This window comes from Salvelinus alpinus, chromosome 34 (assembly GCF_045679555.1).
Source record: "Salvelinus alpinus chromosome 34, SLU_Salpinus.1, whole genome shotgun sequence".
Taxonomy (NCBI): domain Eukaryota; kingdom Metazoa; phylum Chordata; class Actinopteri; order Salmoniformes; family Salmonidae; genus Salvelinus; species Salvelinus alpinus.
Genome location: NC_092119.1, coordinates 1,432,865 through 1,455,516, shown reverse-complemented (window position 1 = coordinate 1,455,516; position 22,652 = coordinate 1,432,865). Strand labels below are relative to the sequence as shown.

Below are 22,652 nucleotides of genomic sequence, written 5' to 3'. Positions count from 1 at the left end.
ACCGGGACAGCTCTAGCAGGGCAGAAATTTGACAAACTGACTTGTTGGACCGGTGGCATCCTATTACGGTGCCACGTTGAAAGTCACTGAGATCTTAAGGCCATTCTACTGCCAATGTTTGTCTATGGAGATCGCATGGCTGTGTGCTCGATTTTATACACCTGTCAGCAACGAGTGTGGCTGAAATAGCCAAATCCACTCATTTTCAGGGGTATCTAACTGAGCATTACATTCTCTCAAGATAAATAAATCCTATTTCTTCACTCCTTTTCCCAAGTCTATTTTTGATGTTTCATTTTTCTGCAAGAAATGCTTCTGCAGGACTTAATATTAAGGCTAGGTGAGAGGTTATAGACCTACAGTCAGTGTCCAGATTTCAAGTTTCCATTCAACCCATCTGAACAGTAGGCTACAGTTCCCTTGACCTGCCATAGGCCTATTTGAAGTCCCTGTCTTGTGACTGTCGAATTTGTATCAGCCGCCTCACAATCATCACACGTAACAAATATTTTCCCAAACAAACATTACTTTTCTGGCCCCTCCCCCATTCTCTTTATTTTCAACTCTCCTTTCACTGCGTTTGTCTTATTGAATTAAACTTCGACAATATCCTTTTTGCCGTGGATTGACGGTAACGTTTTCTGCCAGTTCCCAAAATAGTTATTTGCCAATTGGCTGTGTCGATTATACAGTTAAGCCCTAAAATGTAGGCTTGTGAACTAATGCCAAATAACGAAAGAAATACCTCAATGTAGTCTATAGATATTTTGATTTGACCTTTATTTAACAAGGCAAGTCAGTTAAGAACAAATTCTTATTTTCAATGATGGGCTAGGAACAGTGGGTTAACTGCCTTGTTCAGGGGCAGAACGACAGATTTTTACCTTGTCAGCTCAGGGATTTGAACTTGCAACCTTTCGGTTGCTGACCCAATGCTCTAACCACTGGGCTACCCTGCCGCTCCGGCACAAGAAGGATACATTTATAGATATTTTTTAAGGTATTGTTTGTCTTTGTTCATTTTTTTTATTTATTTTTTACAAACTCTTATGTTTTGTTTTATGTTATTGTACCAATACATTCCAGCTGATCCAGCAGAGGGCAGTAATGTTCCACTGTACTGTGGGGTGATAGGTCAGCTATAAGCTCCTCCCACCTCAGAACAAAACACTCTGAACACCTCAGACCATAGACATAGATCTAACTCTATAGCTCTGACAGACAGACAGATCTAACTCTACAGCTCTGACAGACAGACAGACAGACAGACATCATGATCAGAGTTCTCCTCGCGGCTACTGTTTCACTCCTCTGGCTCACAGGTGAGGATAAGGTTCAGGATATCAGGTGAAGGTAAGGCTCAGTATATCAGGTGAAGGTAAGGTTCAGGATATCAGGTGAAGGTGAGGTTCAGGATATCAGGTGAAGGTAAGGTTCAGGATATCAGGTGAAGGTAAGGCTCAGTATATCAGGTGAAGGTAAGGTTCAGGATATCAGGTGAAGGTAAGGCTCAGTATATCAGGTGAAGGTGAGGTTCAGGATATCAGGTGAAGGTGAGGTTCAGTATATCAGGTGAAGGTGAGGTTCAGTATATCAGGTGAAGGTGAGGTTCAGGATATCAGGTGAAGGTGAGGTTCAGGATATCAGGTGAAGGTGAGGTTCAGGATATCAGGTGAAGGTGAGGTTCAGGATATCAGGTGAAGGTGAGGTTCAGGATATCAGGTGAAGGTGAGGTTCAGGATATCAGGTGAAGGTGAGGTTCAGTATATCAGGTGAAGGTGAGGTTCAGTATATCAGGTGAAGGTGAGGTTCAGGATATCAGATGAAGGTGAGGTTCAGTATATCAGGTGAAGGTGAGGTTCAGGATATCAGGTAGTTAGTAGCTTATCTGTTTTATTATTGTCTCTCTGTGTTTCATCGTCTCTCTCTTCTCCTGCTGTCTTCTCCCCAGGTTCCTGTGTGTCCCTCTCCGTCCACCAATCTCCTCGTCATCTCACCAAGAGGCCAGGAAACACCTTAAAGATGACCTGCAGTCACCATGACAAAAAATATGATAAGATCTACTGGTACCGTCAGACACATGGACAACAGCTCCAGCTCATCGGCTTCCTGTCCTTTAAACAAGCTCTTGATGTTGCGGAAAACTTTAACATCTCAGGCGACGCAGAGGATGAGGGTTTTCTGGGGTCGCTTGCAGTGAGGGTTGAAGACACTGGGCTATATTATTGTGCTGTGAGTAAAGCACAGTGAATCAGCTACACTTTGCACTACACACAAAACCCCTACCCCTTCCTCTACACTACACACAAAACCCCTCCCCCTCCACGACACACAAAACCCCTCCCCCTCCCTCTACACTACAACAAAACCCCTCCCCCTCCCTCTACACTACACACAAAACCCCTCCCCCTCCCTCTACACTACACATAAAACCCCTCCCCCTCCCTCTACACTACAACAAAGAGTGTCTATTATATTGACAAGATATTCGAGTGACTGCTCTAACAATGGAAAAAACAACGATGTCTACAAAGACAGAAGGCAGGCGGGAAGAGATGAGATCAGGTGGGACCATTCTAGCCAATGAGACGGCAGATACGCGTGTGAACAACAGGCCATAGAGATAGATAGAGTCATCTTTGTATCTGTGCCAATATAGCGTCTGTGACAGCATGGGCGGCGCCATTGAGACTATCTCCATTTTAAAGTAGTCAATTTTCTTCTTCTTCAAAGAACTTTATCACAGTGCCATTCGTTTTGTTACTAAAGCACCTTATACGACCCACCACTGCGACCTGTATGCCCTAGTCGGCTGGCCCTCGCTACATGTTCGTCGTCAGACCCACTGGCTCCAGGTCATCTACAAGGCTATGCTAGGTAAAGTGCCGCCTTATCTCAGTTCACTGGTCACGATGGCTACACCCACCCGCAACACGCGCTCCAGCAGGTGTATCTCACTGATCATCCCTAAAGCCAAAACCTCATTTGGACGCCTTTCCTTCCAGTTCTCTGCTGCCTGCGACTGGAACGAATTGCAAAAATCTCTGAAGTTGGAGACTTTTATCTCCCTCAACAACTTTAAAAATCTGCTATCCGAGCAGCTAACCGATCGCTGCAGCTGTACATAGTCCATCTGTAAACTACCCACCCAATTTACCTACCTCACCCCCCATACTGCTTTTATTTATTTACTTTTCTGCTCTTTTGCACACCAGTATCTCTTCTTGCACATGATCATCTGATGATTTATCACTCCAGTGTTAATCTGCTAAATTGTAATTATTCGATTTATTGCCTACCTCATGCCTTTTGCACACATTGTATATAGATTCTCTTTTTTTTCTACCATGTTATTGACTTGTTTATTGTTTACTCCATGTGTAACTCTGTGTTGTCTGTTCACACTGCTATGCTTTATTTTGGCCAGGTCGCAGTTGCAAATGAGAACTTGTTCTCAACTAGCCTACCTGGTTAAATAAAGGTGAAATAAAATAAATTAAAAAAAAAAAAAACTCGCCAGTTTATAGTCCTAAAAACCGGAAATGAGTTACCTCTGGTTCATTCAGCCATTCCTATGGGGAAATTAATGGGGGGGGGGGGGGGGGGGGTATAGGGTTTTGGAGTTATAAACGGTGAAAAAGGTCAGAGGTTAACCCAGGAGATCTTATATGTTTTGTTCTATGAGATAATATCAGTCAGTTAACATGGCATTTATTCATTATAAAACGTTTATATGCTTTATGTTGTTTTTCTGATTTACATAAAAGGCTTCGAAAATCTGATGAAGATTATGTCACTGAACCAAACGTATAAGATTTATCCATAAACCCTACTCCATTCATAACCCCATAGGCTTTGTCCAACGATCCATGGCGGAGTTAATGCCTACAAAAAAGACGCCATTACAATTGCTCCCCACCCAGTTGACTACTTTAAAATGGTGGGATTCCCTCAATGGTAATGTGTATGCTAAAACGGGTTGTATCCATGACGAGTCCTCTATATATCTCTATGACAAAAGGCACAACTCTGATATAAAGTAGAATAATTCAAAGTTGCCAAAATGCCACGTGCGTCTACTTATACCAGTGCATTCGTATCAATCTAACCATTATCAAACTTCTATTAGATCAAATAAGCTTTGGTCCATTTCTCCTCCAGGTGAGAGGAGGAGGAGGAAGAAGAGAGAGAGACAGAGAGAGAGAGAAAGGAGAGTGAACGGAGGAGACGTTCAGACTGTCCCTCTTTCTCTCAGTCATCTGATGTCTGTCAGGATGAAGCTGCTGCGTGTGACTCTGGCTCTCCTCCTCTCTGCCAGTAAGAACTGTCCTCTACTTACACACATGACCGGCTTCACAAATCAGCAGTGTGGAAACTGATATTCTGTGTGTTCAAAGTCAACCTGATCATTGTTCCTGCGATCGTTGAAATTACAGAAATGATTTTAATTTGTAATCACTTTCAGGTTGATACTTACTTCATAGATGTTTTAATGTTTCATGTATTTTTTCTTTACAGATTACTGTGTCGGTGTAACAGTTCAACAGTCTCCTGTCCAGTCTGTGTGTAGAGAAGGAGACGTGTCAGTCACTCTACGGTGTTACCATGACGACAGCAGCTACTACTACATGTTCTGGTACCGACAGAGAGACAACAACATGGAGATGCTAACATATTCTCAGGGTCAAGGCGTGTGGGAAATACAACCTCCCTTTGAGAAGGATGTACATTACACCATGAGCAGGCCGGAGCTGACCAGATCCACTCTGGAGATCAAGAACCTGGAGGTTGGGGACGGGGCTGTGTATTACTGTGCTTCCAGTGCAGCACGATGACTCAGAACAGATACACTTCCTTACAACAACCCCTAGAAGCCACAGAAGGAGGGGGGAGAGGGGGGGGGGGGGAGAGAGGAAGAAACCATACCAGAGAGAAGGGGGAGAGAAGGGGGAGAGGAGAGGAGAGTAGGGGGGAGGGAGGAGGGGGAGGAAGAAACCACATCAGAGAGAAGGGGGAAAGGAGGGGGGGAGGGCAGGAAGAAACCACACCAGAGAGAAGGGGGAGAGGAGAGGAGGGGGTGGAGGGGGGAGAGGAGAGGAGAGGAGGGGGAGGAAGAAACCACACCAGAGAGAAGGAGGAGAGGAGGGGTAGTGGAGGTATAGTTGGTGTGGTGACATCTCTAATTTCTTGGTATTTTGGTCTTAGTCCTCCATTTATAACCTTTTATTTTAATTGTAGAGTTTTTTTCAATTGTAAAACATGACCAAAAAACAAGCAGTAAAGAAGAACAATGTTCTCATGTTGGGGCTCTCCGTCTTCTTCTGGACTCGGGGCTCGTTTCGAAATGACCTTCAAGGCATTCCACCAAGTTGTCAACAGACACACCTGAACCACAGAGAACCTGTCAAAAGTGACACCGGAACCACAGAGTGTCACGCCTGCTCCCGCTCTCCCTCCCTGGTGCTCGAAGGCGCCAGGCTAACCCAGCATTACGCACTCCTGTCACCATCAGTACGCACACCTGCCTCCCCCCCCCCCCCCCCCCCGTCACGCGCAATGTTCTCATGTTGGGGCTCTCCGTCTTCTTCTGGACTTGGGGCTCGTTTCGATCCGCATCTCAGAAGTTCAGCTTTACAGCGTGATTGACATTGAAAAGCCATGTTCCCGCCTTATCGGAGAACCAGTGAACCAGTCGGCTCAATCGGATCGGAAAAAATACCTTTCAAATTTTGATTGCGGAATCTGCTTCAGCGTTATGGATTGAACAGAGCTCTAAACCATCTTCCTGTTAATGGTTATGGAATCAGAAAACTGATCTGTTCAGATACCAGTTTTGTGACCTCTTACTCGCTGGCCTAGTCAAGGATTCTATAGTCATATGTCATGTCTATATTAGATTTTGCGTGGCCAATGCATGTCAAAGCGAGTTTTTCTCCTCCTCTTTTCTCCGCCCATATTCCTGACCGACATGTGTCACCTCAGCTGAGAACTCCTATATGGTCGCCAGATGGCTAGTTTTCTTGCTGAAAGGGAGTTTGAAATATTAGCATTATCACATAGGCACTTTTTTAAATGACCTCCAAGACATTCCACCATGTTGTCAACGGAGACACCTGAACCACAGAGAAGTTGTCAACAGAGACACCTGAACCACAGAGAAGTTGTCAACGGAGACACCCGAACCACAGAGAAGTTGTCAACAGAGACACCCGAACCACAGAGAAATTGTCAACAGAGACACCTGAACCACAGAGAAATTGTCAACGGAGCCACCTGAACCACAGAGAAATTGTCAACGGAGCCACCTGAACCACAGAGAAGTTGTCAACAGAGACACCTGAACCACAGAGAAATTGTCAACGGAGCCACCTGAACCACAGAGAAGTTGTCAACAGAGACACCTGAACCACAGAGAAGTTGTCAACGGAGACACCTGAACCACAGAGAAGTTGTCAACGGAGCCACCCGAACCACAGAGAAGTTGTCAACGGAGACACCTGAACCACAGAGAAGTTGTCAACAGAGACACCTGAACCACAGAGAAGTTGTCAACAGAGACACCTGAACCACAGAGAAATTGTCAACGGAGCCACCTGAACCACAGAGAAGTTGTCAACAGAGACACCTGAACCACAGAGAAGTTGTCAACGGAGACACCCGAACCACAGAGAAGTTGTCAACGGAGCCACCCGAACCACAGAGAAGTTGTCAACGGAGCCACCCGAACCACAGAGAAGTTGTCAACGGAGACACCTGAACCACAGAGAAGTTGTCAACGGAGCCACCTGAACCACAGAGAAGTTGTCAACAGAGACACCTGAACCACAGAGAAGTTGTCAACGGAGCCACCTGAACCACAGAGAAGTCGTCAACGGAGACACCTGAACCACAGAGAAGTTGTCAACGGAGACACCCGAACCACAGAGAAATTGTCAACAGAGACACCTGAACCACAGAGAAATTGTCAACGGAGACACCTGAACCACAGAGAAGTTGTCAACAGAGACACCCGAACCACAGAGAAATTGTCAACAGAGACACCTGAACCACAGAGAAATTGTCAACAGAGACACCTGAACCACAGAGAAATTGTCAACGGAGACACCTGAACCACAGAGAAGTTGTCAACGGAGACACCTGAACCACAGAGAAGTTGTCAACAGAGACACCTGAACCACAGAGAAGTTGTCAACAGAGACACCTGAACCACAGAGAAGTTGTCAACAGAGACACCTGAACCACAGAGAAGTTGTCAACGGAGACACCCGAACCACAGAGAAGTTGTCAACGGAGACACCTGAACCACAGAGAAGTTGTCAACAGAGACACCTGAACCACAGAGAAGTTGTCAACGGAGACACCCGAACCACAGAGAAGTTGTCAACGGAGACACCTGAACCACAGAGAAGTTGTCAACAGAGACACCTGAACCACAGAGAAGTTGTCAACAGAGACACCTGAACCACAGAGAAGTTGTCAACGGAGACACCTGAACCACAGAGAAGTTGTCAACAGAGACACCTGAACCACAGAGAAGTTGTCAACGGAGACACCTGAACCACAGAGAAGTTGTCAACGGAGCCACCTGAACCACAGAGAAGTTGTCAACAGAGACACCTGAACCACAGAGAAGTTGTCAACAGAGACACCTGAACCACAGAGAAGTTGTCAACGGAGACACCTGAACCACAGAGAAGTTGTCAACAGAGACACCCGAACCACAGAGAAGTTGTCAACGGAGCCACCTGAACCACAGAGGAAGGATTCATTATGACCACTCCCTTCCGTTCGAAAATTAGAGAAACCATGAGGGAATGCTAACTAGTTACATGGGAGCTAACAGGCTAATATTTAAACATGACATTTATTTAAATATTACATTTTTGTTGAAGGAGAAACAGAAAAATGATAGAATTATAATTACAGATCACACAGTCTCAGTCAAAGTGAAAATGTAGCATGTCTTCATTGGGGATCTACTTTATCTATGTTAGGCTGTGATATCGTTCTCCTGTCTAGACTACTCGTCACCGCTATCAACCAGTACCTAGCGGGTACAAGTTATTAGCTAGCTATATAACGTTATAACCTGACAACATTGACGCTCAATATATTTAGTTAAATTCTCAGCAATATTCACAATTGAATTCAGGACAGAATGCTTTAATAGTATGTGTTTTTGTTGTAGCTAGGTAACTGTTGTTAGCTAGCGGGCCATAGCTTCCTCTCCAACTGGTGATGACAACAGAGGTGCAATGCCTCTGCTGAGGGTACATGACTCCTTGCCCACTCCAGCATTGGCCCCCACACAGACAGAGGTATACTTACCGACTTATTTTTTTATTTGATTTAACCTGGCAAGTCAGGTAAGAACAAATCCTTATTTACAATGATGGCCTACCCGGGCCAAACCCTCCCCTAACCCGGACGACGCTGGGCCAATTGTGCACCAACATTTTCAGCTTCCAGGAAATGTGTACAGATCCTTGTGACATGGGGCCGTGGATTATCATGCTGAAACATGAGGTGATGGCGGTGGATGAATGGCACGACAATGGGCTGCTCAGGATCTCATCATGGTATCAATGTGCATTCAAATTGCCATCGATAAAATGCAATTGTGTTTGTTGTCCGTAGCTTATACCTGCCCATACCATAACCCCACCACCATCTATTCACAACGTTGACATCAGCAAACCGCTCGCCCACACGACGCCATACAAGCTGTCTGCCATCTGCCCGGTACAGTTGAAATTGAGATTCATTGTGAAGAGCACACTTCTCCAGCATGCCAGTGGCCATCGAAGGTGAGCATTTGCTCACTGAAATCAGTTACAACGCTGAACTGCAGTCAGGTCAAGACCCTGGTGAGGATGACAAACACGCAGATGAGCTTCCTGAGACGGTTTCTGACAGTAGCGGTTATGATATGAAGGTTTGGCTTAGAACGGGGGGGTTTTGCATGGTCACAGACAGCTGATGTGTTGTGAAGGGAAAAGGTGAGAGGAGAGAGCATAGATGCGAGAAGCAATTCTACAACGAACAAATTAGTCCTGCTATGTGTATGTGGTTAGTTTGAAAGTGAACTGTGTTTGTGTGTGATCAGGGGTGTATTCATTCCGCCGATTCTGTTGAAAAACATTTTCTTAAACGGAAGAAAACAGAACGAAATGAAATAAACATACCTGAATTTGTCCAATTGAAACTCTCGTTTGCAACTGTTGGACTAATGAGTACATCCTAGATCAGCTAGATGCAGGCCAGAGTGAGCAAGGCGGTATTGAATGTGTCACTGTCTGTCACCTTGATTACAATTTTTTTTTATCTTGACCTGTGTGAACCTACGTTGTAATCTGTCATTCATAGGCTAGGTTGTAGCAACCTCATGATGAATATAGGGAAAATTTGAGAATCATGTAGAAGCCTAAACCTATGGATGTTACATTGAACTGGATGAATGGAATATGAATGGCAGTCATCCAATATGCTGTAATAGAAATGAGGCCGTGCTCATATAAAACAAATTAGTCCTCTCTCATCTTAAACGTCACCGAACGCCACTGATCCCAACCACCAACCTTGTTCTGGTTAGCGCTGAGGGAGTTCGATAAACCTGAGGCGTGTACAGGCACAGGCTAGAAGGGATACAGCTCTCGTCAAATGAATGTCAGATTTCACTTTTCGTAGCAGGTTAGGATAATTAAGTTAAGGTTAGGAAAAGGGATAGGGTTAGCTAAAATTTATTTAACCACACATTTCATTAACCACACATTTATTTAACCACACATTTAATTAACCACGCATTTAATTAACCACACATTTAATTAACCACACATTTAATTAACCACACATTTTCACATAGCAAGCTAGCTAGGTTTAAACAAGTTTGTATTGGAGGATTTATGCCTTTACTGTTAGATTTGTGTTATGTTTTGTGTTTCTGTAAAACCTGTATTGTGTTTCTGTAAAGACTGTCTCCTGTTTGTGTTTCTGTAAAGACTGTCTCCTGTTTGTGTTTCTGTAAAGACTGTCTCCTGTTTGTGTTTCTGTAAAGACTGTCTCCTGTTTGTGTTTCTGTAAAGACTGTCTCCTGTTTGTGTTTCTGTAAAGACTGTCTCCTGTTTGTGTTTCTGTAAAGTCTGTCTCCTGTTTGTGTTTCTGTAAAGACTGTCTCCTGTTTGTGTTTCTGTAAAGACTGTCTCCTGTTTGTGTTTCTGTAAAGACTGTCTCCTGTTTGTGTTTCTGTAAAGACTGTCTCCTGTTTGTGTTTCTGTAAAGACTGTCTCCTGTTTGTGTTTCTGTAAAGACTGTCTCCTGTTTGTGTTTCTGTAAAGACTGTCTCCTGTTTGTGTTTCTGTAAAGACTGTCTCCTGTTTGTGTTTCTGTAAAGACTGTCTCCTGTTTGTGTTTCTGTAAAGACTGTCTCCTGTTTGTGTTTCTGTAAAGTCTGTCTCCTGTTTGCGTTTCTGTAAAGACTGTCTCCTGTTTGTGTTTCTGTAAAGACTGTCTCCTGTTTGTGTTTCTGTAAAGACTGTCTCCTGTTTGTGTTTCTGTAAAGTCTGTCTCCTGTTTGCGTTTCTGTAAAGACTGTCTCCTGTTTGTGTTTCTGTAAAGACTGTCTCCTGTTTGTGTTTCTGTAAAGACTGTCTCCTGTTTGTGTTTCTGTAAAGACTGTCTCCTGTTTGTGTTTCCGTAAAGACTGTCTCCTGTTTGTGTTTCTGTAAAGACTGTCTCCTGTTTGTGTTTCTGTAAAGACTGTCTCCTGTTTGTGTTTCCGTAAAGACTGTCTCCTGTTTGTGTTTCTGTAAAGACTGTCTCCTGTTTGTGTTTCCGTAAAGACTGTCTCCTGTTTGTGTTTCTGTAAAGACTGTCTCCTGTTTGTGTTTCTGTAAAGACTGTCTCCTGTTTGTGTTTCTGTAAAGACTGTCTCCTGTTTGTGTTTCCGTAAAGACTGTCTCCTGTTTGTGTTTCTGTAAAGACTGTCTCCTGTTTGTGTTTCCGTAAAGACTGTCTCCTGTTTGTGTTTCTGTAAAGACTGTCTCCTGTTTGTGTTTCTGTAAAGACTGTCTCCTGTTTGTGTTTCTGTAAAGACTGTCTCCTGTTTGTGTTTCTGTAAAGACTGTCTCCTGTTTGTGTTTCTGTAAAGACTGTCTCCTGTTTGTGTTTCTGTAAAGACTGTCTCCTGTTTGTGTTTCTGTAAAGACTGTCTCCTGTTTGTGTTTCTGTAAAGACTGTCTCCTGTTTGCGTTTCTGTAAAGACTGTCTCCTGTTTGTGTTTCTGTAAAGACTGTCTCCTGTTTGTGTTTCTGTAAAGACTGTCTCCTGTTTGTGTTTCTGTAAAGTCTGTCTCCTGTTTGTGTTTCTGTAAAGACTGTCTCCTGTTTGTGTTTCTGTAAAGACTGTCTCCTGTTTGTGTTTCTGTAAAGACTGTCTCCTGTTTGTGTTTCTGTAAAGACTGTCTCCTGTTTGTGTTTCTGTAAAGACTGTCTCCTGTTTGTGTTTCTGTAAAGACTGTCTCCTGTTTGTGTTTCTGTAAAGACTGTCTCCTGTTTGTGTTTCTGTAAAGACTGTCTCCTGTTTGTGTTTCTGTAAAGACTGTCTCCTGTTTGTGTTTCTGTAAAGACTGTCTCCTGTTTGTGTTTCTGTAAAGACTGTCTCCTGTTTGTGTTTCTGTAAAGACTGTCTCCTGTTTGTGTTTCTGTAAAGTCTGTCTCCTGTTTGTGTTTCTGTAAAGACTGTCTCCTGTTTGTGTTTCTGTAAAGTCTGTCTCCTGTTTGTGTTTCTGTAAAGACTGTCTCCTGTTTGTGTTTCTGTAAAGTCTGTCTCCTGTTTGTGTTTCTGTAAAGACTGTCTCCTGTTTGTGTTTCTGTAAAGTCTGTCTCCTGTTTGTGTTTCTGTAAAGACTGTCTCCTGTTTGTGTTTCTGTAAAGTCTGTCTCCTGTTTGTGTTTCTGTAAAGACTGTCTCCTGTTTGTGTTTCTGTAAAGTCTGTCTCCTGTTTGTGTTTCTGTAAAGACTGTCTCCTGTTTGTGTTTCTGTAAAGTCTGTCTCCTGTTTGTGTTTCTGTAAAGACTGTCTCCTGTTTGTGTTTCTGTAAAGACTGTCTCCTGTTTGTGTTTCTGTAAAGACTGTCTCCTGTTTGTGTTTCTGTAAAGACTGTCTCCTGTTTGTGTTTCTGTAAAGACTGTCTCCTGTTTGTGTTTCTGTAAAGACTGTCTCCTGTTTGTGTTTCTGTAAAGACTGTCTCCTGTTTGTGTTTCTGTAAAGACTGTCTCCTGTTTGTGTTTCTGTAAAGACTGTCTCCTGTTTGTGTTTCTGTAAAGACTGTCTCCTGTTTGTGTTTCTGTAAAGACTGTCTCCTGTTTGTGTTTCTGTAAAGACTGTCTCCTGTTTGTGTTTCTGTAAAGACTGTCTCCTGTTTGTGTTTCTGTAAAGACTGTCTCCTGTTTGTGTTTCTGTAAAGTCTGTCTCCTGTTTGTATTTCTGTAAAGACTGTCTCCTGTTTGTGTTTCTGTAAAGACTGTCTCCTGTTTGTGTTTCTGTAAAGACTGTCTCCTGTTTGTGTTTCTGTAAAGACTGTCTCCTGTTTGTGTTTCTGTAAAGACTGTCTCCTGTTTGTGTTTCTGTAAAGACTGTCTCCTGTTTGTGTTTCTGTAAAGACTGTCTCCTGTTTGTGTTTCTGTAAAGACTGTCTCCTGTTTGTGTTTCTGTAAAGACTGTCTCCTGTTTGTGTTTCTGTAAAGTCTGTCTCCTGTTTGTGTTTCTGTAAAGACTGTCTCCTGTTTGTGTTTCTGTAAAGACTGTCTCCTGTTTGTGTTTCTGCGTTTACATTATAATGATATATTATTATCCAGGCACATTACCAAGTACATGAATGGGGTAAACCAACTCTGAGAGTGTGTATTAGGCTGTGTGAGAGAAGGTTTGAATCCTAATCAACCCGTCCAATGTGAGGACATGTGTTGTTGAAGTACAGGAGATCACTGAAGCAGGAGACGAGCTGCGTAATGGACGCTGAACTGCCTTGTTAGTACATCAGTCCAATTAGATGTTGTATTTCCCTTCTTTATCAGCTTCAGATAAAAGCTAATGTTTCCCTTAAAACGCTGTTTTTCTGATGAATAGATAGAACAATTGGTGGGTGTTTCTCTGACTGTCTGACTGTCATGGAGGTATCCCTAGTATACAGTGGTGTAAAGTACTTAAGTAAAAATACTGTAAAGTACTTCTTAAGTCGTTTTTCTGGGGGTATATGTACTTTACTATTTATATTTTTCACAACTTTTACTTCACTACATTCCTAAAGAAAATAATCTACTTTTTACTCCCCTGAAACCCAAAAGTACTTGTTACATTTGGAATGCTTAGCAGGACAGGAAAATTGCCTAATTCACACTAAACAGAGAACATTCCTGGTCCTCCCTACTGCCTCTGATCTGGAGGACTCACTAAACAGAGAACATCCCTGGTCCTCCCTACTGCCTCTGATCTGGAGGACTCACTAAACAGAGAACATCCCTGGTCCTCCCTACTGCCTCTGATCTGGAGGACTCACTAAACAGAGAACATTCCTGGTCCTCCCTACTGCCTCTGATCTGGAGGACTCACTAAACAGAGAACATTCCTGGTCCTCCCTACTGCCTCTGATCTGGAGGACTCACTAAACAGAGAACATCCCTGGTCCTCCCTACTGCCTCTGATCTGGAGGACTCACTAAACAGAGAACATTCCTGGTCCTCCCTACTGCCTCTGATCTGGAGGACTCACTAAACAGAGAACATTCCTGGTCCTCCCTACTGCCTCTGATCTGGAGGACTCACTAAACAGAGAACATCCCTGGTCATCCCTACTGCCTCTGATCTGGAGGACTCACTAAACAGAGAACATTCCTGGTCCTCCCTACTGCCTCTGATCTGGAGGACTCACTAAACAGAGAACATCCCTGGTCCTCCCTACTGCCTCTGATCTGGAGGACTCACTAAACAGAGAACATTCCTGGTCCTCCCTACTGCCTCTGATCTGGAGGACTCACTAAACAGAGAACATCCCTGGTCCTCCCTACTGCCTCTGATCTGGAAGACTCACTAAACAGAGAACATTCCTGGTCCTCCCTACTGCCTCTGATCTGGAGGACTCACTAAACAGAGAACATTCCTGGTCCTCCCTACTGCATCTGATCTGGAGGACTCACTAAACAGAGAACATCCCTGGTCCTCCCTACTGCCTCTGATCTGGAGGACTCACTAAACAGAGAACATTCCTGGTCCTCAGGAATGTCTCCTGTTTGTGTTTCTGTAAAGTCTGTCTCCTGTTTGTGTTTCTGTAAAGACTGTCTCCTGTTTGTGTTTCTGTAAAGACTGTCTCCTGTGTTGTGTTTCTGTAAAGTACTGTACTCCTGTTGTGTGTTTCGTGTAAAGACTGTCTCCTGGTTTGTGTATTACTGTAAAGTCTGTCTCGCTGTTTGTAGTTTCTGTAAAGTACTGTCTCCTGTTTGTGTTTCTGTAAGAGACTGTCTCCTGTTTGTGTTTCTGTAAAGACTGTCTCCTAGTTTGTGTTGTCTGTAAAGTGGCTGGTGCTACCTGTTTACGTAGTTTCTGTAAAGACTGTCTCCATGTTTAAGTGTTTCTGTAAAGACTGTCTCCTGTTTGTGTTGTCTGCGGCTGTTACATGTTAGTAATGACTATATTAACAGTCTGATGGCCTTGAGATAGCAGCTATTTTTCAGTCTCTAAGTACATGAATGGATGCACCTGTACTAACCTCAACTTCTGGATGATAGTGGTGTGATTAGGCTAGTGGCTTGAGAGATGGTTGTTGAATCCTTGATGATCAACCCGTCCAATGTGACATCGGACGATGTAGTTGTCCTGGAGGGCAGGTAGCTTACCCCGGATGATGCATTCTGCCAACCTCGCTACCCTCTGGAGAGCCGTACGGCTGCGTAATGGAGCAGCTGAACGTGCCTTGTTAGTGACATCAGTCCAATTAGGATGCTCTCGTATTGTGCACCTGTCGAAGTTTATCAGTGCTTCAGATGACAACGCTGAAATGTCTTCAGCCTCCTGAAGAACGCTGTGTTTTCTGATGAATAGATAGAACAATCTGTGTGGGTGGAACATTCCTGGTACCTCCCTACTGCCTAGCTGGATCTGGAAAATGGTCTAACTCACTACACTTATCAAGAGAACATTCCTGGTCCTCCCTACTGCCTCTGATCTGGAGGACTCACTAAACAGAGAACATCCCTGGTCATCCCTACTGCCTCTGATCTGGAGGACTCACTAAACAGAGAACATTCCTGGTCCTCCCTACTGCCTCTGATCTGGAGGACTCACTAAACAGAGAACATCCCTGGTCCTCCCTACTGCCTCTGATCTGGAGGACTCACTAAACAGAGAACATTCCTGGTCCTCCCTACTGCCTCTGATCTGGAGGACTCACTAAACAGAGAACATCCCTGGTCCTCCCTACTGCCTCTGATCTGGAGGACTCACTAAACAGAGAACATTCCTGGTCCTCCCTACTGCCTCTGATCTGGAGGACTCACTAAACAGAGAACATCCCTGGTCCTCCCTACTGCCTCTGATCTGGAGGACTCACTAAACAGAGAACATTCCTGGTCCTCCCTACTGCCTCTGATCTGGAGGACTCACTAAACAGAGAACATCCCTGGTCCTCCCTACTGCCTCTGATCTGGAGGACTCACTAAACAGAGAACATCCCTGGTCCTCCCTACTGCCTCTGATCTGGAGGACTCACTAAACAGAGAACATCCCTGGTCCTCCCTACTGCCTCTGATCTGGAGGACTCACTAAACAGAGAACATTCCTGGTCCTCCCTACTGCCTCTGATCTGGAGGACTCACTAAACAGAGAACATTCCTGGTCCTCCCTACTGCCTCTGATCTGGAGGACTCACTAAACAGAGAACATCCCTGGTCCTCCCTACTGCCTCTGATCTGGAGGACTCACTAAACAGAGAACATTCCTGGTCCTCCCTACTGCCTCTGATCTGGAGGACTCACTAAACAGAGAACATTCCTGGTCCTCCCTACTGCCTCTGATCTGGAGGACTCACTAAACAGAGAACATCCCTGGTCCTCCCTACTGCCTCTGATCTGGAGGACTCACTAAACAGAGAACATTCCTGGTCCTCCCTACTGCCTCTGATCTGGAGGACTCACTAAACAGAGAACATTCCTGGTCCTCCCTACTGCCTCTGATCTGGAGGACTCACTAAACAGAGAACATTCCTGGTCCTCCCTACTGCCTCTGATCTGGAGGACTCACTAAACAGAGAACATCCCTGGTCCTCCCTACTGCCTCTGATCTGGAGGACTCACTAAACAGAGAACATTCCTGGTCCTCCCTACTGCCTCTGATCTGGAGGACTCACTAAACAGAGAACATTCCTGGTCCTCCCTACTGCCTCTGATCTGGAGGACTCACTAAACAGAGAACATCCCTGGTCCTCCCTACTGCCTCTGATCTGGAGGACTCACTAAACAGAGAACATTCCTGGTCCTCCCTACTGCCTCTGATCTGGAGGACTCACTAAACAGAGAACATCCCTGGTCCTCCCTACTGCCTCTGATCTGGAGGACTCACTAAACAGAGAACATCCCTGGTCCTCCCTACTGCCTCTGATCTGGAGGACTCACTAAACAGAGAACATCCCTGGTCCTCCCTACTGCCTCTGATCTGGAGGACTCACTAAACAGAGAACATTCCTGGTCCTCCCTACTGCCTCTGATCTGGAGGACTCACTAAACAGAGAACATTCCTGGTCCTCCCTACTGCCTCTGATCTGGAGGACTCACTAAACAGAGAACATCCCTGGTCCTCCCTACTGCCTCTGATCTGGAGGACTCACTAAACAGAGAACATTCCTGGTCCTCCCTACTGCCTCTGATCTGGAGGACTCACTAAACAGAGAACATTCCTGGTCCTCCCTACTGCCTCTGATCTGGAGGACTCACTAAACAGAGAACATCCCTGGTCATCCCTACTGCCTCTGATCTGGAGGACTCACTAAACAGAGAACATTCCTGGTCCTCCCTACTGCCTCTGATCTGGAGGACTCACTAAACAGAGAACATCCCTGGTCCTCCCTACTGCCTCTGATCTGGAGGACTCACTAAACAGAGAACATTCCTGGTCCTCCCTACTGCCTCTGATCTGGAGGACTCACTAAACAGAGAACATCCCTGGTCCTCCCTACTGCCTCTGATCTGGAGGACTCACTAAACAGAGAACATCCCTGGTCCTCCCTACTGCCTCTGATCTGGAGGACTCACTAAACAGAGAACATCCCTGGTCCTCCCTACTGCCTCTGATCTGGAGGACTCACTAAACAGAGAACATTCCTGGTCCTCCCTACTGCCTCTGATCTGGAGGACTCACTAAACAGAGAACATCCCTGGTCCTCCCTACTGCCTCTGATCTGGAGGACTCACTAAACAGAGAACATTCCTGGTCCTCCCTACTGCCTCTGATCTGGAGGACTCACTAAACAGAGAACATTCCTGGTCCTCCCTACTGCCTCTGATCTGGAGGACTCACTAAACAGAGAACATCCCTGGTCCTCCCTACTGCCTCTGATCTGGAGGACTCACTAAACAGAGAACATTCCTGGTCCTCCCTACTGCCTCTGATCTGGAGGACTCACTAAACAGAGAACATTCCTGGTCCTCCCTACTGCCTCTGATCTGGAGGACTCACTAAACAGAGAACATCCCTGGTCCTCCCTACTGCCTCTGATCTGGAGGACTCACTAAACAGAGAACATCCCTGGTCCTCCCTACTGCCTCTGATCTGGAGGACTCACTAAACAGAGAACATCCCTGGTCCTCCCTACTGCCTCTGATCTGGAGGACTCACTAAACAGAGAACATTCCTGGTCCTCCCTACTGCCTCTGATCTGGAGGACTCACTAAACAGAGAACATTCCTGGTCCTCCCTACTGCCTCTGATCTGGAGGACTCACTAAACAGAGAACATCCCTGGTCCTCCCTACTGCCTCTGATCTGGAGGACTCACTAAACAGAGAACATCCCTGGTCCTCCCTACTGCCTCTGATCTGGAGGACTCACTAAACAGAGAACATTCCTGGTCCTCCCTACTGCCTCTGATCTGGAGGACTCACTAAACAGAGAACATCCCTGGTCCTCCCTACTGCCTCTGATCTGGAGGACTCACTAAACAGAGAACATTCCTGGTCCTCCCTACTGCCTCTGATCTGGAGGACTCACTAAACAGAGAACATTCCTGGTCCTCCCTACTGCCTCTGATCTGGAGGACTCACTAAACAGAGAACATCCCTGGTCCTCCCTACTGCCTCTGATCTGGATGACTCACTAAACAGAGAACATTCCTGGTCCTCCCTACTGCCTCTGATCTGGAGGACTCACTAAACAGAGAACAGTCCTGGTCCTCCCTACTGCCTCTGATCTGGAGGACTCACTAAACAGAGAACATTCCTGGTCCTCCCTACTGCCTCTGATCTGGAGTACTCACTAAACAGAGAACATTCCTGGTCCTCCCTACTGCCTCTGATCTGGAGGACTCACTAAACAGAGAACATCCCTGGTCCTCCCTACTGCCTTTGATCTGGAGGACTCACTAAACAGAGAACATTCCTGGTCCTCCCTACTGCCTCTGATCTGGAGGACTCACTAAACAGAGAACATTCCTGGTCCTCCCTACTGCCTCTGATCTGGAGGACTCACTAAACAGAGAACATCCCTGGTCCTCCCTACTGCCTCTGATCTGGAGGACTCACTAAACAGAGAACATTCCTGGTCCTCCCTACTGCCTCTGATCTGGAGGACTCACTAAACAGAGAACATTCCTGGTCCTCCCTACTGCCTCTGATCTGGAGGACTCACTAAACAGAGAACATTCCTGGTCCTCCCTACTGCCTCTGATCTGGAGGACTCACTAAACAGAGAACATCCCTGGTCCTCCCTACTGCCTCTGATCTGGAGGACTCACTAAACAGAGAACATTCCTGGTCCTCCCTACTGCCTCTGATCTGGAGGACTCACTAAACAGAGAACATCCCTGGTCCTCCCTACTGCCTCTGATCTGGAGGACTCACTAAACAGAGAACATTCCTGGTCCTCCCTACTGCCTCTGATCTGGAGGACTCACTAAACAGAGAACATTCCTGGTCCTCCCTACTGCCTCTGATCTGGAGGACTCACTAAACAGAGAACATTCCTGGTCCTCCCTACTGCCTCTGATCTGGAGGACTCACTAAACAGAGAACATTCCTGGTCCTCCCTACTGCCTCTGATCTGGAGGACTCACTAAACAGAGAACATTCCTGGTCCTCCCTACTGCCTCTGATCTGGAGGACTCACTAAACAGAGAACATCCCTGGTCCTCCCTACTGCCTCTGATCTGGAGGACTCACTAAACAGAGAACATCCCTGGTCCTCCCTACTGCCTCTGATCTGGAGGACTCACTAAACAGAGAACATCCCTGGTCATCCCTACTGCCTCTGATCTGGAGGACTCACTAAACAGAGAACATCCCTGGTCATCCCTACTGCCTCTGATCTGGAGGACTCACTAAACAGAGAACATCCCTGGTCCTCCCTACTGCCTCTGATCTGGAGGACTCACTAAACAGAGAACATCCCTGGTCATCCCTACTGCCTCTGATCTGGAGGACTCACTAAACAGAGAACATCCCTGGTCATCCCTACTGCCTCTGATCTGGAGGACTCACTAAACAGAGAACATCCCTGGTCCTCCCTACTGCCTCTGATCTGGAGGACTCACTAAACAGAGAACATCCCTGGTCCTCCCTACTGCTTCTGATCTGGAGGACTCACTAAACAGAGAACATCCCTGGTCCTCCCTACTGCCTCTGATCTGGAGGACTCACTAAACAGAGAACATCCCTGGTCATCCCTACTGCCTCTGATCTGGAGGACTCACTAAACAGAGAACATCCCTGGTCATCCCTACTGCCTCTGATCTGGAGGACTCACTAAACAGAGAACATCCCTGGTCCTCCCTACTGCCTCTGATCTGGAGGACTCACTAAACAGAGAACATTCCTGGTCCTCCCTACTGCCTCTGATCTGGAGGACTCACTAAACAGAGAACATCCCTGGTCCTCCCTACTGCCTCTGATCTGGAGGACTCACTAAACAGAGAACATTCCTGGTCCTCCCTACTGCCTCTGATCTGGAGGACTCACTAAACAGAGAACATTCCTGGTCCTCCCTACTGCCTCTGATCTGGAGGACTCACTAAACAGAGAACATTCCTGGTCCTCCCTACTGCCTCTGATCTGGAGGACTCACTAAACAGAGAACATCCCTGGTCCTCCCTACTGCCTCTGATCTGGAGGACTCACTAAACAGAGAACATTCCTGGTCCTCCCTACTGCCTCTGATCTGGAGGACTCACTAAACAGAGAACATCCCTGGTCCTCCCTACTGCCTCTGATCTGGAGGACTCACTAAACAGAGAACATTCCTGGTCCTCCCTACTGCCTCTGATCTGGAGGACTCACTAAACAGAGAACATTCCTGGTCCTCCCTACTGCCTCTGATCTGGAGGACTCACTAAACAGAGAACATTCCTGGTCCTCCCTACTGCCTCTGATCTGGAGGACTCACTAAACAGAGAACATTCCTGGTCCTCCCTACTGCCTCTGATCTGGAGGACTCACTAAACAGAGAACATTCCTGGTCCTCCCTACTGCCTCTGATCTGGAGGACTCACTAAACAGAGAACATTCCTGGTCCTCCCTACTGCCTCTGATCTGGAGGACTCACTAAACAGAGAACATCCCTGGTCCTCCCTACTGCCTCTGATCTGGAGGACTCACTAAACAGAGAACATTCCTGGTCCTCCCTACTGCCTCTGATCTGGAGGACTCACTAAACAGAGAACATCCCTGGTCCTCCCTACTGCCTCTGATCTGGAGGACTCACTAAACAGAGAACATTCCTGGTCCTCCCTACTGCCTCTGATCTGGAGGACTCACTAAACAGAGAACATTCCTGGTCCTCCCTACTGCCTCTGATCTGGAGGACTCACTAAACAGAGAACATTCCTGGTCCTCCATACTGCCTCTGATCTGGAGGACTCACTAAACAGAGAACATCCCTGGTCCTCCCTACTGCCTCTGATCTGGAGGACTCACTAAACAGAGAACATCCCTGGTCCTCCCTACTGCCTCTGATCTGGAGGACTCACTAAACAGAGAACATCCCTGGTCATCCCTACTGCCTCTGATCTGGAGGACTCACTAAACAGAGAACATCCCTGGTCATCCCTACTGCCTCTGATCTGGAGGACTCACTAAACAGAGAACATCCCTGGTCCTCCCTACTGCCTCTGATCTGGAGGACTCACTAAACAGAGAACATTCCTGGTCATCCCTACTGCCTCTGATCTGGAGGACTCACTAAACAGAGAACATCCCTGGTCATCCCTACTGCCTCTGATCTGGAGGACTCACTAAACAGAGAACATCCCTGGTCCTCCCTACTGCCTCTGATCTGGAGGACTCACTAAACAGAGAACATCCCTGGTCCTCCCTACTGCTTCTGATCTGGAGGACTCACTAAACAGAGAACATCCCTGGTCCTCCCTACTGCCTCTGATCTGGAGGACTCACTAAACAGAGAACATCCCTGGTCATCCCTACTGCCTCTGATCTGGAGGACTCACTAAACAGAGAACATCCCTGGTCATCCCTACTGCCTCTGATCTGGAGGACTCACTAAACAGAGAACATCCCTGGTCATCCCTACTGCCTCTGATCTGGAGGACTCACTAAACAGAGAACATCCCTGGTCCTCCCTACTGCCTCTGATCTGGAGGACTCACTAAACAGAGAACATCCCTGGTCATCCCTACTGCCTCTGATCTGGAGGACTCACTAAACAGAGAACATCCCTGGTCCTCCCTACTGCCTCTGATCTGGAGGACTCACTAAACAGAGAACATCCCTGGTCATCCCTACTGCCTCTGATCTGGAGGACTCACTAAACAGAGAACATCCCTGGTCATCCCTACTGCCTCTGATCTGGAGGACTCACTAAACAGAGAACATCCCTGGTCCTCCCTACTGCCTCTGATCTGGAGGACTCACTAAACAGAGAACATCCCTGGTCATCCCTACTGCCTCTGATCTGGCAGACTCACTAAACAGAGAACATCCCTGGTCATCCCTACTGCCTCTGATCTGGAGGACTCACTAAACAGAGAACATCCCTGGTCATCCCTACTGCCTCTGATCTGGAGGACTCACTAAACAGAGAACATCCCTGGTCATCCCTACTGCCTCTGATCTGGAGGACTCACTAAACAGAGAACATCCCTGGTCATCCCTACTGCCTCTGATCTGGAGGACTCACTAAACAGAGAACATCCCTGGTCATCCCTACTGCCTCTGATCTGGAGGACTCACTAAACAGAGAACATCCCTGGTCATCCCTACTGCCTCTGATCTGGAGGACTCACTAAACAGAGAACATCCCTGGTCATCCCTACTGCCTCTGATCTGGAGGACTTACTAAACAGAGAACATCCCTGGTCATCCCTACGGCCTCTGATCTGGAGGACTCACTAAACAGAGAACATCCCTGGTCATCCCTACGGCCTCTGATCTGGAGGACTCACTAAA

The 22,652-nt window shown here is 46.3% G+C and overlaps 1 gene segment (V, D, J or C); it reads left to right on the top strand.

Annotated features, from left to right (window-relative positions):
- Window positions 1-1,225: 1,225 nt before the first annotated feature.
- Window positions 1,226-22,652, top strand: part of LOC139563662 (M1-specific T cell receptor beta chain-like) — a 35,224-nt gene continuing 13,797 nt past the window's right edge. Inside the window, 2 exon segments of the C gene segment in view lie at window positions 1,226-1,322; window positions 1,952-2,232. Coding sequence covers window positions 1,274-1,322; window positions 1,952-2,232 — 330 coding nt within the window.